This window comes from Marmota monax, unplaced genomic scaffold (genome assembly GCF_021218885.2).
Source record: "Marmota monax isolate L192 unplaced genomic scaffold, Marmota_monax_Labrador192_F-V1.1 WCK01_AAM20220418_F8-fsc00149, whole genome shotgun sequence".
In the NCBI taxonomy this organism is placed as follows: Eukaryota; Metazoa; Chordata; class Mammalia; order Rodentia; family Sciuridae; genus Marmota; species Marmota monax.
Genome location: NW_026693170.1, coordinates 1,301,358 through 1,316,135, shown reverse-complemented (window position 1 = coordinate 1,316,135; position 14,778 = coordinate 1,301,358). Strand labels below are relative to the sequence as shown.

Below are 14,778 nucleotides of genomic sequence, written 5' to 3'. Positions count from 1 at the left end.
TCTCACTGGGCAGGGTTAAGTCACATGCCTTCCTTGAACCAATCACTGTGGCCAGGGAAAACAAAAGTTGATTGGCTAGGTGTGGGTCCTCTGTCTCACTCTGGAGTTGTTGAGGGCAGAGGTATGGCCAGCCTTTTTCAAATTAAATAGATTGAAAGAGGAGAGAAGTAGTTCCCCAAAAGAAAACAATGGAACACTGGGGTGAGGTGGGGAGCCAGGTAGCTGGAATTGCATGTGCAGAGGCTCTTGGGACTTGCCTCTTAAGTTCAAGGATCAGCAAGGTCACTTCTGCTACACTATGGACTTCTGTTACAGCGTCCTCCACCCTGCCCGCAGTTGCATCCTGTATACGGATCCATGAACATCCCTTTCACATGCGTAACTCTCTTATCCAAGTGGGTAAGGCTGTGGCTTTGTACCTCATTCTCCGTACTCGACTGGTAAAAAGTTACCATTTCTCTGTTCCTTTTAAAAGTGGGTGTGATGGGGCTGGGTTTGTGGCTCAGCTGTAGAGCGCTTGCCTAGCATGTGTGAGGCCCTGGGTTCGATCCTCAGCACCACATAAAATAAAATGGGGATATTGTGTCCATCTACAACTAAAAAATAAAATAAAGCGTTTTTAAAAAGTGGGTGTGATTGAGTTAAAACATATTTACTTGACATAAACTAATTATTCATCAGTGGGAACATGAGAGTTAGGGAGGCCAAGGGGTTAGGGGACAGTGGAGAGGGATGGAGGGGCAGGGTCGGGGGAAGAGAGGGCGCTAGACTGGAAACACGGAAGGATTGTGGAATTAGCGTGGGGTTGGGAGTTGGGAGCAGGAGGGGAGGTTGGGGTTCATTGGAAAGGAAGAGGGGCTTCAGGAGGCTGGGCGGGAGGACAAGAAGGGGCAAGAGGCCAAAGGGGCCCAACTTGCGGTAGGAAATGGAGGGGTGGAACAGAGGTGGGGTTAGAGGATGGGCCCCTGGCACAGGGAACAGAGAACAGAGTGCACTCTCTTGGAACTTCAGAGGCCCGGCGAGTGAAGGAGCGGCCGGCTGACCGCGCGGCTGCCGAGGAAGTCCACGGCGAGGGGCGTGGCTGGGGGTGTGTGTTACGCGGTATCCCCCCTCAGAGTTCCAAGTCTTCTCCTCTGGGCCCGCCTCCCCCTCGGGAGTGACAGGCTTATAGCCCAACCAGAGCGCAGGCAGGGTGCGGAGCAGCCAATGGTGCGGCGGGGGCGGGGCTGGGGAGGGGGCTCACAGGCTAGGGGAGGGGGCTCCGGACCTCGGAGGGCTCGGGAGCCGAGACCGGCGAGCCATGGCACTGGGGCTGCAGCGCGCAAGGTACTGGGATTTAGGGACAAAATTATGGGAATTGGGGGGCTCTCCTTCCCGGGACCCCTGATGGGGGAGGTGCGCGGATGAGAGCCAAGGACGCCCCGGGGCGAGCGGTTGGAGGCACACCCCGCCTCACCTTCCAGACCAACTCCTTGCCTGTCCCGCCCCTCTCACCAGGAACGGTTTGGGGGTCGTGATCCCCTATTTCCTGACACCCCACTTCGCTTCCCCGCCTGGTTGGGGTGAAACTTGAGATCCACATGGAATTGGAGGTGGTTGCGTTTGGGCAGTGCCCGGGCTTTCGAGAGTCGGGGGAACCTTTCTACCTTGCATAGTGATCCCTCTGGTCTCCAAAGTCTCAGAATGGAGGTGGTGCTTAGCCATCCTCCGACCCTTGGGATCCCAGGGGATATGGGTGCCTACCTACAAACTGGCCATTCTCAGATAAAGGGAATCCCTTAGGGATTTGCCTTCTGAGTACCAAAAGGAAGAGAGATTCCCCCTTGATTGGACCCTTAATGACAGTCTCCCAACCTTGGGTTCCCCTAGAGATAGGCTGAAAAAGTCCGTTTTAGAAGCTGCCTGAGATCCTTCCCAGAAGCCTTTTGGTATCCTTTTAAATAGTAGCGTCATCCCCCTCATAACAGGGAAACGAGCATGACCCTTTTCCCAAAGTCTGACCCCATTCCTCATTCATCCACTACCCCCTCCCAGCCACCAGTCCCTGCATACTGAGGGATGAGGGCCACACCCAAGCCTTATTTGGGGGAGAGCCTATGGCAAGGCACTGTGCTTGATTCAACAGGTGACCCCCACACACAAGCTAACTGGAGCACCCCCTGCTCAGTCTCAGCTAGAGTTCATCACCCAGCAGGTGCAGATCTGCTGGGGCAGAGAGAGGCAACCTATGCTCTGGGACCGCTCTCAGGTTTCCATGGGACCTCAGAAAATGTCCCAGGTCCTTGGTTTTCCTATCCAATCTGAGGCACTCAGCAAGCCTCACGGCTTCCCGCCTCCCTGGCTTCAAAGGTCTGATTAGATCCATCCACACCCCTAAGTTTTTTTACCCCCCCCCCCTCCAGGCTCTCTTCTCTCCCAGTCTATTCCAGTCCCTGGCTCTGGGCCCACCAGGGAACTCCATCCCACCCCTTCTGGGCCAGCTGTGGTGGCCCTGCCCCTCCCAGCGCCCCCTCCTGGCCGGGTGGGGGCCCCCTCGCCACCCAAGGCCAGCCCTTTCCTGTGGTGTCATCCCACTCTGCACACCACCCACTCATAACTCGCACCCGGATCCCGGCTCCGCTCTAGCGGTCCTGCGCCCCCAGGATGGCACTTCAGCCAAAGGGGGTGATGGTGAGTGGGCCCCTCTTGCCCCCTTCCCTTATTCCAGATGCACTTGCAGCCACCCCTGGGCATAGATGTTCTCCGGAAGTCCCTACGGGCACACTATCTGGGTGCCCACGGAGGTCAAGGGTGCCCTGAGGAGATAGGACTTTGGAGATGAGCATCCCACGGGATTACCATGTCCTTGAGAACAAGCAAAGTTGGGGTCAGAGAGACTCCCCCAACGCCCACCCCAAGTTCCTTCTCAAACCCAAATCCTGCCTCTGGCCTCTCAGGTCACCTCTGAGCAGTGCCAAGAAGGGTCCCTGCCCAGATAAAACCTAAGCCTCTGCCACCGCCCAGTCCACAAAGGTTTGTGAGCCCCCCCCCCTCAATACCCAGAGAACCAGGAGAGCCCAGGAGGAGCCCTGAATGTGGGGTGGGGACTCCCTACTTTTGTCAGGTCTTTGCTCCCAGGTCTAAGTCCTTCAGGGTGGGAAGAGGTGGGCTTCTCTCCCTCTTGGTGGGGGGAAGGACCGGCCCTGTCCCCCTTCTCAGGCCTCACCCTGGGGCCTCCTGGCCCCACCCCCTGTTCTTGGCTGGAACATGGGGAAGGGTGGCAGGGATCCAGCAGCACGTCTCCGGCTGGGCCCTGTGCCAAGGGGCTGGACCAGGGTTGGGCATGGGGCCAGCTGAGGAGATCCAGAGGCAGCAGCAGTGGGACAGGGGAAGAGACTGAAGCCACCAGGCAAAGAGGAGCCTGGGAGGGGTCCCTTGGACACCCCCACTGAGGAAGAGCATTGAAAGGCACAGGCCCACCCACTTCTTAGCTGTGTGGCCTTGGGCCAGTGTCTGCCTCTCTGATCTCCAATTTCATATCCTGGGAAATGGGAGGCGTCCCTCCTCCTCCCCACCCCAGACCAAGTTGAGAAGCCAGTGAGGAAAAGGTTCGGGGGGCAGAACTCCTGACAGGTGACAACAAACTGAGTTCAAGTCAGAGTTCTGGGTGGCAGTGGACAGACCTGGCTCTGCTTCTGAGCGCCGTGTGCCCTCAGGCAAGTTCATCACCTCTGAGGACCTGCTTCCACATCAGAATAACCCCGAAGGAAGGTCCAGGTACAGGGTGGGTTAACTAAGAAGTGGATGAGCAACGCTGAGAGTTGACGAGCAGCCCCCCACCCTCACCCTGGGATGCCACCTGGGTTGGTCCTGTGGGGACTCCATTGTTCCAGCTCTGCTGCTTCCTTTTATGAAGGGAGCTCACTTCTGGCCCAGGGGGTTGTTGGGAGGATTTAGTGGGGTCTCTAGCTCCACGAGTGTGTAACACTCCAAAGCTCACATTATGATTCACACCGTTACTAGTCCTCCTCCCAGGGTGCTCATGTAAAAGCCACACACATAATGGCACCTACCAGAGTTACTGTCTAAGCCCACAGGTTTCCCCCGTGCACAAGCCTTCTATCCCTCACGTGGACAAAGGGAGAGTAAGTTTAACCTTTATTTAGCACTAACCAATTGCCAGGTCTAGTTTTCTAAGCCCTTGATATATATCAACTCATTAAAATTCAAAACACCCCACAAGGTGGATTCCATTACTGTGTCCACCGGGTCCGTGCAACTTGGCCAAAGCCACAGAGCTTATAAGTAGTGGAGTTGGGATTGGAACCCCGAACCCAAGGAACTGGCTTCCACTCTAACTGCAAGGCCAGAAAAGCCAGAAACCCAGAGTGAGGCCCCCACTTCCCGTCAGAACATCCGGAGAACAGACTGGGAGCTGGAAGGAGGTCCTTCCTTAGCCACCAGCTGGCTCCTTCTGTGGAGGAAGAAGCCTGCCACCAAGAGGATTAGGAGCCCAGCTGCCTGGGAGGTGGGGCACCCGCCCCACCTCCGTTCTTCTTCCCACTCCCTGTTCCCTCTGTCAGGGCCCCCAGCTCAGGGAGGCCCGCCCACCCCCACCCTCTGGGCAGGAAGACAAACAGGGCTGGAACAGAACAGTACAGGACGGAATGTCCTCTGGGCAGGCAGGACTGAGGCCCCTGCCCCCCACCCTCAGCAGCCAAGAGGGAGGGGATGGGGACCATATCTCACCCCCTCCAACCCTTGACCTAGCCTGCCCCCTTCTGTGCCTCCCACTCTCTTGAACTGAGTGCTTTTCTTCCCTCTGCAACCAGACAAGAAATCTCCTCTGCACCCCTCATGCTAGGGGGTGGGGTTGATGCCACCCCAGAAATGACCTCAGCTCCCCTGAATTTAGGAAGGGACAGCCTCCCCTCCTAGATATTCTGCTTCATTGGGGGTGAGGTGGGGGATCACAAGAGGGGATCAGAGAAAAGACTGAAGATTTTGGAACCTCAGTGTTGGGGTTAAAATCCCAGCTCAGCCAGGTACTGGCCTTCTGACTTCTTGGGCAAAGGACTTCACCTCGCAGAGATTCAGTTTTCCCTTCAAACAATGGAAGTCTAAAAGCTTCCCTCTAGAGGTCTCCTGAGGATGGCATGAGTGCACCCAGCAGAATACCTGCAGCGTCGGACCCATAATGCTTAGCAATTGATGGCTGCTTATTAGGAATGGTTTTTGCCAATATTATAAATGTACATAAGACTACATATATAAGAAGCAAGAGACCCTTTAATTTTTTATTCAAAAGCCAAACTACAGCTTCAGATAGACATGGAGTTTGAATTCAAAGATGGTGGCAGAAACAGGATGAAACACTTTAAAACTTGGACATAAATCCAGGACCATAAAACAGAGAAATCTTAGGAGAGCAGGCAGACCGGTGTTCAACCCCTGGCCTCACATCAGCAGCAAGTGCTGCACCTCGCTGCTTTGTTTCCTGGTCTGTTCAATGGGGATAATGGATTTGCTTCCTTGAGAGTTGTCTGGGCATTACGTGGGTTTCCCACTTGGCACGGGTACTGATATAGGAAAACCCGATACGTGGCAGATGTTTCCAACAAAACAGCATTCATCCCCCCAACCCAGCCCCACTCGCAAAATTCAGGTATTTGAAGTTGATTAAAAGGTAGAGGGTGAAGAGCTATCTGCTGGGTAAAAGCCGGGGCTGGTTTGCTGTGTCACCCTGGCGGGCGGCCCCTTAGGGCCCCTATTGGTGCCTCCTTAGACTTTGAGATATCTCTGCTCCAAGATTCTGAGGACTCAGCTCACTGAGGAGGGGAAAGGGCAGTGCAGGGGGCTCCCGGAGGCTGAAGGGCAGGGGACCTGGGAAGCTCCAGCCATCTTCAAGCTCCCTCCCTCTTCTGGCCCCCGGCCAGCTCAGCCATCCCCCTCCCATCAGGAGGCCTCTCTGTCCCCCGGGCGTCCCCGGCTCGGGAAATAAACTGCATAGAAGTCAGGGAGGGGACAGAGCGGTCCGAGGCATGCCACAGAGAGGAGCGAGGCGCCAGGAGGGCAGCATGGTTTGGCACCAGGACAGGTAAAACCCAGGGCTAGGAGGGCTCAGATTGTAACATTCCAGACCACAGGACGCCACACAGCGAGGCCGATGAGCCCGGGCTCCAAACGCCCCATTTGCTGGTACCATCCATCTCTTTCCCTTCCCGGAACTCCGCCAGTGAACGCTGCCCACGCCCGCAGGTCCAGCACCGAGCTGCGCAAGGAGAAGTCCCGGGATGCGGCCCGCAGCCGGCGCAGCCAGGAGACCGAGGTGCTGTACCAGCTGGCACACACGCTGCCCTTCGCGCGCGGCGTCAGCGCCCACCTGGACAAAGCCTCCATCATGCGCCTCACGATCAGCTACCTGCGCATGCACCGCCTCTGTGCCGCAGGTGAGCCCCGCCCCTGGAATTCCAGCCCCCGGGAGGCTCCTCCTCCGGGAAGCCTGAGCCCGAGAGGCCACGCCCCCTGGGTGGAGTTTTCCCGGTGGAGCCCCACCTCCCTGGAATCCGCTCTTCGGGCGAGGCCCCGCCTCTTCAAGTGCAGGGCCAGTCGGAGCCCAGTGCTCCTGGAAGTCCCACCCCTTTAGTAGTCTATCATTCTCAAGGCCCCGCCCCCTAGATGCGCTCTTGAAAAGCCCCGCCTCCTTAGAACTCAAAGCGAGGGCCCTAGCCGCCTGAGGCCCCTCAACCTTTAGATTTGGTGCCTTGAGGAGACTTTCCTGGATGCTCTACTGCCCAGCTTTAATTCCTTGAGAGTTCCTCTTCCCGCCCATCCGGTTGTATAGCTTGTTCCCTTAGCCATTCCCTTGAATTTCCACCCAATTAGAATTCCACTCTGCAGGATTCCCCCGCACCCCCACTCCCACGCGCACCTGGACTCCCAGGACCTTGGAAAGGTTTTATTATGGAGGAAATCGAATTACTCTCAGGCAGGCTCTGCCCCACAGCATTTTACTTCTTTGGGAGACTGCGCCCTTAGAATTCTGTCCCCTGGGAGTCTCTGCTTCTTTATGATTCTGCCCATCTGGAAGGTCCTGTTCTCCAAGAATTCTGGGAAGCTAGAAGTCTGACGCCCCTAGGTCCTGGCCCTCTTGAATTTGGACCCCTGGTGTTGCATCTTCTTAGGGGTCTGCCTTCCTAGGAGTCACACTCCCTTAGAATTCTGTCTCCTGAAAGGCCCTGCTCCCAATTCCAATGCTTGGGACTCCAAACCACTAGGATGTACCCCCACCCACCTGGACATACCTGTAAGTTCCTCTCAGTGAGGAAAGGAGAGGGAGGCTGGCTGCAGTGGGCCCAGGACTGACTGACCCTCCCACCCCCCGCCCCGGGCACCAGGGGAGTGGAACCAGGTGGGAGCAGGGGGAGAGCCACTGGATGCCTGCTACCTGAAGGCCCTGGAGGGCTTCGTCATGGTGCTCACCGCCGAGGGAGACATGGCTTACCTGTCGGAAAATGTCAGCAAACACCTGGGCCTCAGTCAGGTGAGCTGCCTGCTCCGTGCCTGGCCCTGAGCTGGTGACCACACAGCCTTGGCCTTGCCTTTACGGGACTCACAGGACAGAGGGGATATAGGTGTGTCACCAGACAGCAAGACAGAATAGTCAGGGCTGAGATGGGACAGCCTAGGACTGGGGTAGAGGGTACCTGACCAAGCCTGGGGGGTGGGTACTGGGGACTCCTGGAGAAAAGGACATCCAAGCTGAAACCTGAAGGACCTGGCCAGCTGAGGTGTGTGAAGTGGGTGGGACCAGCGAAGACCAGGATGGCATGAGCAACCAAAACGTGCCAGGGGACCAGAGGGGAGAGAAGCAGAGCACTGTGGGAAGATGGAGAAGTTCACCCGGCCGGAGCAGGGCGCCGTGGAAGAAGATGGGAGAGAAGGCTGAGAGATGAGCAAGGGCAGGACAGTGTAGGGCCAAGTTAGAAGGTTTGTGTCCAGGGCACTGGGGAGCCATGGAATGATTGGAAGCAGGGGAGAGGGTGTGCCAGAGGGGTAGAATCCGATTCACACTTTAGAAAGAAAGAGTCCTCCTGGGGATAGAGTTGGAGGGAGAGTAAGTAGAGTTTGGGAGATCAGCAAGGGATCACAGGTGGGAGAAGAGGGCAGGGCCCATGGGGGTGGGCAACTGGAGACATTTAGAAAACAGAGCTGGTTAATAGTCTCCACAGCAAGCCCCATGTGGGGATTCCTGTTATTTTTTCTATTTCACATACATGGACTCCACAGTCGCCTTCTGTTCCTTTCCCCTGCCTCATTACCTGACTCTGGGTACCAGTTCCTCTGTTGGTGTGAACTCTTGGACTCAGAGAGGCGAATGTCCCAAGGTCCCCAAGCTAGGAAGGGGCAGAGTCATGCTTCCAATTTCCAAGAGGTAGTGTCAGAAGAGTGAGATGACATTCTGCCACCACCAGGTTGGGAGCCCCTGTGGGTCCCCATCCATCTGTCCCTTCTCCCAGCACTAGGCTCATTTCCTAGACTGAAGCAAGCAGCTGGGTCTCCTGCCTAGCAGGCATGGTTCACCTCAGGGCCTTTGCTCATGCCGCTTTCCTTCTTAGAACACGCTCACCCCAGGGCCACAAGACCACCTCACTTGATTTGTTCAACAATTTTTTTTTTTTTTAATGTCAAAGAAACTCTCAAGAGGCCACTCTTTCTAAAACAGCCTCCCATCATTACGTCACTTTCCCCAGCCTTGGTTGCCTTCCTGGTGTTTATCATATCGTTGTGAAATGTTGTTTTACTTGGTTTCTTTACTGTCTGTCTCCCCAGACTAGCCGGTAGGCTCTGCAAGGCAGGGCTCTGTATGTGGGGTCACCCCCACCTGGAGGGCCTGGCAAGCAGTGGGTGCTGAATAAATGATAATGAAGGAGACAGAGGAGCACCCCAGGCTGGAACTGGGGCAGGGCTGAGGGAGAGAAGAGGTAAAGGGCCAGGGCCCCCCTGAGGCGGCCCTTCCTCCAACCCCTGCTCTGCCCTCTCTGGCAGCTGGAGCTCATCGGACACAGTGTTTTCGATTTCATCCATCCCTGCGACCAAGAGGAGCTCCAGGATGCCCTGACCCCCAGCCCAAGTGAGTGCCCTGGAGGCCCCTGTCCCCACTCTACAGGAGAGCAAGCTGAGGTCACCCCACCTCACCCCACCCCGGCGCACCCCCTCTTCCTCTGGACCACCGGATTGGCATAAGTGAAGAGGAGAAATGGCCCCTGCCTGGCTCTGAGGGACACACCCTTCCCGTGGACGATCACTCTGCGCGTCAGGGATGGGGCACCTTTAGCAGCCAAGGTGCTGGAGGGCGCTGGGCCCTCTGCAGCTGCGGGTGACCTGCCCGCCATCCCCTTGCCTCCCCAGGCCTGTCCAAGAAGAAGCCCGAGGCCCCCACGGAGCGGCGCTTCTCCTTGCGCATGAAGAGCACCCTCACCAGCAGGGGGCGCACCCTCAACCTCAAGGCAGCCACCTGGAAGGTGGGCGGGGCCTGGGCCTGCGGGGGCGGGGCCTGAGCCTGCGGGGGCGGGGTCTGGGCCCCTGGAGGTCTGGGGAGGTTGGGAGTCGCGGTGTCCTAGGCCAGGATTTTGCGGGGCTCCTCGAAGCTGGGCCCAGGGGAACTTTAGGGCATTTAGGAATTGGGTGTCCGTGAGGTGGAGGATCTAGGGTCCTTGTCACCTTTCTCAGGCTGGATCTCTATGGACTTGAACTTAAGAGTCCCTGTGGGGCTGGAACCTGGGTCCTCGGAGCTCTCTGAGGTGACTCTCTGAAGTCAGGAATTCTGCTGTTCCTGGTGGGGCCTGCGGGGACTGGCCTCCCAGCCCCGTGGGTCACCCAGGACCCACACGGGACCCACCGCCCCCTCTCCCGGCCCAGGTGCTGCACTGCTCCGGACATATGAGGGTCTACAAGCCCCCCGCACAGCCTTCCCCCGCCGGGAGCCCCGGCTCCGAGCCCCCGCTGCAGTGCCTGGTGCTCATCTGTGAAGCCATCCCCCACCCAGGCAGCCTGGAGCCCCCGCTGGGCCGGGGGGCCTTCCTCAGTCGCCACAGCCTGGACATGAAGTTCACCTACTGCGACGAGAGGTGGGCAGTGCCCAGCGACCCGCCCCGACCCGCCCCGACCCGCCCCACGCTCTGGTTCTGTTTGCAGTTCCCTCTGCGTCCTCAGTGTCTACCTGTCTGAATCTCTGTGGGCCTTTTGACCTTTCATTCCTTTTCTCTCTTCGTGTCTTTTCTTACCGTCTCCCTCTCTGTCCCTCTGTCCCTCTGTTGCTTCTCTCAAATGAGTCAGTTTATGTGGAGCAGTTAGCACCTTCCCCCCCCCCCCCACAGCAGGACGCGCTCCATAAACTCTCATGATTCTTCTTTTTCTGCCCTTTCTTTCTCCCTCTCTTTCTCCCTCTCTCTCCTCTGTCCTTCTTTCCCATCCTTCCTCCATTTTCCATCTTTCCCTCACTGTGGAGTCATGCTCAGGAACATTGACTTGGGGCTCAGATTTGCTTGAGTTTCCACCTGGCTGTGTGTCCTTGGCCAAATGTCTTCACCTCTCTGTGCCATAGTTCTCCCAACTGTTCTGTGGGAGAATAATGGTGCCTACTTTGTGGAGTTACCCTGAGCACTCAAGTGCATTGCTCAGCGCAGAACACGAGAGTCTCATTTTTCATCATTATCATCATTATTTCTTTTTATTCCTTCTGTTTTTTCTTTGCAATTTCTTTCTTCTCTTCTCTTCCTCTGTTTCACTTTTTTTCCCTCTCTTTGCTTTTTTACTCTCCCTTTCCACTTATATCACGTGTTTTGATTTGCTTTTGATGCTGGGCATGGAACCCAGGGGCACTTTACCACGGAGCCACTTCCCTAGCCCCTTCTGTTTTTATGTTGAGATGGGTTCTTGCTGTTGCTAAGCCTGGCCTCTGACTTGGCCATCCTCCTTTCTCAGCCTCCCAGGTGTGCACCACCACACCGGGCTCGTGTTGGGTTTTTATTGCTGCTTTCCACAAACTCAGTGGCTCAAAATCACATCAATTCCCTGGCCCTCTGTTCTGGAGATCAGGAATTTGAAATGAGTCTGACAAGTCTAAAATTGAGGGCTGGTTCCTGCTGAGGCTAGGGAAGAACCTGTTGCCCTGCCTCCCCAGCTGCTCGAGGCCACCGTGTCCCTTGGCTCCTGACCCCTTATCCCATTCAGTCCCTATTCATCACCAAACTGCCTGCCCCCTTCTACCAAGAACCCCTTGATGCTGTTGGGTCCCCCTGGATAACCCGGGGTCCTGCCCGCCCTCGGTTCTCACCTTCATTCTGTCTCAAACGCCCTTTGCTGTGCAGGGTACCATGCTCACAGGTTCTGAGAGCTGGAACGCGGAGACTTGGGGGGCTGCTATTTACCCACAACCCTCCTACACTCGCTTTTCCTGTTTCCTTCTCTCTGCCTTCCTGTTCCAACCCTGTCTCTCCCCTTGCTGGTTTTGTCCCTGTGTCCCCACCTCTTCCTCCCGCCCCCCCTCTGCCCCAGCCCTGAGCCCTGACCCTCCACTGCACCCCAGGATCGCAGAGGTCGCTGGCTATAGCCCCGAGGACCTCATCGGCTGTTCTGCCTACGAGTACATCCACGCCCTGGATTCCGACGCCGTCAGCAGGAGCATCCACACCTGTATGTGACCCAAGTCCCCGCCTGGAGCCAGCTGCCACATGGCCCCCCATCAATGCCGTCCCCAGCTCCCCACACCCCAGGGAGCTCTCCCCACCCACCCAACTCCTGCTCCCCAAGCACCAGGCCACCCCACCCCCCCGGCCCCGCCCACGTCCTACCCCAGACCCCGGAGCCTCCTGTCCCCTTCTGTGGCCCTGACCTCCCTCCACCCTGTCCCCAGTGCTGAGCAAGGGCCAGGCAGTAACGGGGCAGTATCGCTTCCTGGCCCGGAGCGGTGGCTACCTGTGGACCCAGACCCAGGCCACGGTGGTGTCAGGGGGCCGGGGCCCCCAGTCAGAGAGCATCGTCTGCGTCCACTTCCTGATCAGGTGAGCGGGGCCATGCCGAGGCTGTGCGCCGGGTCTTGTCCGTGTGCATGGACAGGTGTGTGTGCGTGTTGCACGTGAGTATACGTGAGGCCCTGGGCATATGTCCATGCATGTGGCTGTACGTGCACACGCGTGTGCGTCTAGATCGTGTAAGTGGAAAGGAACTCTAAGTTACATTCATAAGTGCGGCCGAGACACAGGGTCTTTTTAAAAATTAAAGTTCGTGCTCAGAGCACCTTCGCACTTTGATACACGGTTCTGTGCATTTTGACAGATGCACGGGATGACAAAGCCCTGATGTGTCAGCTGCCTCCGCGTCTCATCCCCAGAATGCTTTCAGGGTCTGTCCTCTGACCCTAGAGGGTTTTGTTTCCTTTTTGGCCCTGGGGATTGAACCCAGGGGCTCTCACCCACTGAGCCACACCCCAGCCCTGTTTTATATTTCATTTAGAGGCAGGGTCTCTCTAAGTTGCTGAGGCTGGCTTTGAACTCGCGTTCCTCCTGCCTCAGCCTCTTGAGCTGCTGGGATTACAGGCCTGCACCACTGTGCCTGGCTTGGTTTGGTTTTAATTTTAGTTATCCCTAATGGGTCTGCAGTGGTAAAATCACAGGGTCCCAATCCCACCCCTGTCACGCACCTTAGAGTTTTGTCACCATTGAGAAATGCAGGAGTGTCAAGGACAGCGTATGATCACAAGACAGAGTCAGAGGTGTGGCCAGTGGCAGAGCACTCCCAAGGCTCTGGACTCTATCCTCAGTACCACACGCTCAAAAAGACAGACGTACCCAGTTACAGCTTTTCCTTGAAGGTTATCTTACAGGACGTGGCATCAGTTTCCAAAACCTTAGGGGTTTTCCCAGATCTGGGAGGTATCTGAAATTCAAGTAGTTTGCATCCCACATCCCTGAACTGAGAGCACCCTTTTGCAGCTCCCCAGTATCCTTAAGAGAAAGTCCAAGGCCCTTTGGGACTCCCGCCTCTCTCCCCTTCTCACTCACCAGCCAAACCTCAGGACCTTTGCACATGCAGTCTCCTCCTCTCTCGGTCTTCCCCTTTCTCCTGAGTCATGCCTACTCTCCCTTTCAGTTTAAAATCAGACATCACTTCCTGAGAGACCACACAAGGTCAGGTCTCCCCATTTTCTCTCCTGATATTATAACTTGCCCCATTTACTTAGAACTATTTGTAATTCCCCTCTTGTGTTTTCAGCCAGGCATCCTTGACTGAGCTTTTAAAAATTGCAAACCCCCTTCTCTGTTTGGTACTTACCACGGTAAATATCCTATAAAAATGTGATTTGAGCCATATATGTCACTTGGAGTTTTCTGGCAGGTAAAGTTAACTTTAGGAACATATGATATTGTGCGTGTGTGTGTGTGTATGTGTGTGTGTGTGGTGTGTGTATGTGTGTGTCGCTGGGTGCTCTCGGGACGTGAGTGTGTACTTGTGCAGTTGTGTCCCTTGTGTGTTTCAGGGGGTAAGTGTGGCTCTGGTCCAGGCCACATTGAGATGTCTCCAACCCAGGACGGGTGTCAAGAGGGTGGAGAGGGGGTCAGAGCCCACGGGAAGGCCAGGTCCACCTGCCTGGCTTATGCTGATGAGATGCAAATGAGGGGTGGTCCCCAGCCCCACACCCACTGTCCCCACGATCGCCCAGCGAGCATCTGGATCGTCTCTGTAGCCAGAGACGGTGGGACGGGAGGTGCGGGGGACATCAGAAGGATGTATTTATAAACCCGTCCCCTGGAGTATGAAAAATTTCTATGAATAGAAGCTCCCTAAACAAGCGCTTATTCATAAAAACCGGGCTCTGTGAGTTCTTCATATTTGGTAATGTAAGGAAGAAGATGTTAAAAATATGCTTTTCATGGATACGTTGAGGAGAGGATGCTCATGAGTGCACATCTGTAAGGAGACTGCTTAGCTCAGGCCTCTCGCTGGCCCCCTGGGCCCGGGCTCCCCGCTGTCCCTGCACCCTCCCCCTCTGTCCCCTTGTCCCCCACCCCAGCTCCTGGCTCCTCCTCTCCACCCACCCGGCCTGCGCTAGATGCCAGCTGCTTTTTCTCTTTCCTGCCACAGAGGGAGCTTGGGAAGTGACAAATTTAACTTTCTTTTAAATGCCATCACAGGTTGAGTATCCCTTATCCAAAAGGCTTGAGACCAGAATGGGGGATGTGTTTGGTTTTGTGGACCTTGGAGTATCTGCACATGTACTTAATGGGGTATCTCGGAAACGGGACCAAATCTAAACACAAGATCCATTATGTTTCACGTGTACCTATGCACTTGGCCTGAAGGTCACTTTCACAATATTTCAAGTAGTTTGGGGTGTGACACCAAGTTTCACGGTGTAGAACTTTCCACTCATTAGGTTTAGGATCTTGGATTTTTGAATTAGGGCTACTTGGCCTGTGTTATAAAAAGCAGTCAACAAAAACCAAATCCTGATAAGAAACAAATAATCACAGGGAATTTCTTTCTGGGAGACACTCTCCGGCCCCGGGGTGCAGCTGCCTCCTGCACAGGGCGTCCGTGTCTGAAGCCTGCCTGGGCTTGGCCGAGAACCGCTCTGATCCCCACTCCCCTGTCTGCTTTGTACCCAGCCGAGTGGAAGAGACGGGTGTGGTGCTGTCCCTGGAGCAGACGGAGCAACACTCTCGCAGACCCCTGCAGGGGGGTGCCCTCTCTCAGAAGGACGCCCCTAATCCTGGGCACAGGCTTGGTATGGAGCAG

General features: G+C 56.0%; 1 protein-coding gene across 5 annotated transcripts in view; it reads left to right on the top strand.

Annotated features, from left to right (window-relative positions):
• Nucleotides 1-1,260: 1,260 nt before the first annotated feature.
• Hif3a (hypoxia inducible factor 3 subunit alpha) overlaps nt 1,261-14,778 on the top strand; it is a 28,266-nt gene continuing 14,748 nt past the window's right edge. The window contains exons 1-9 of one of the 5 annotated variants that reach the window (XM_046455510.1): nt 1,261-1,326; nt 6,238-6,428; nt 7,377-7,522; nt 9,028-9,112; nt 9,391-9,503; nt 9,901-10,109; nt 11,570-11,676; nt 11,897-12,044; nt 14,649-14,767. In XM_046455510.1, the coding sequence (XP_046311466.1) occupies nt 1,301-1,326; nt 6,238-6,428; nt 7,377-7,522; nt 9,028-9,112; nt 9,391-9,503; nt 9,901-10,109; nt 11,570-11,676; nt 11,897-12,044; nt 14,649-14,767 (1,144 nt within the window). In that variant the 5' untranslated portion in view covers nt 1,261-1,300. Of the gene's footprint in view, nt 1,327-2,546; nt 2,671-4,954; nt 6,077-6,106; nt 6,429-7,376; nt 7,523-9,027; nt 9,113-9,390; nt 9,504-9,900; nt 10,110-11,569; nt 11,677-11,896; nt 12,045-14,648; nt 14,768-14,778 lie in introns of those variants that run through there. The other 4 variants (XM_046455513.2, XM_046455509.2, XR_006854174.2 and 1 more) reach the window with 4 other exon arrangements.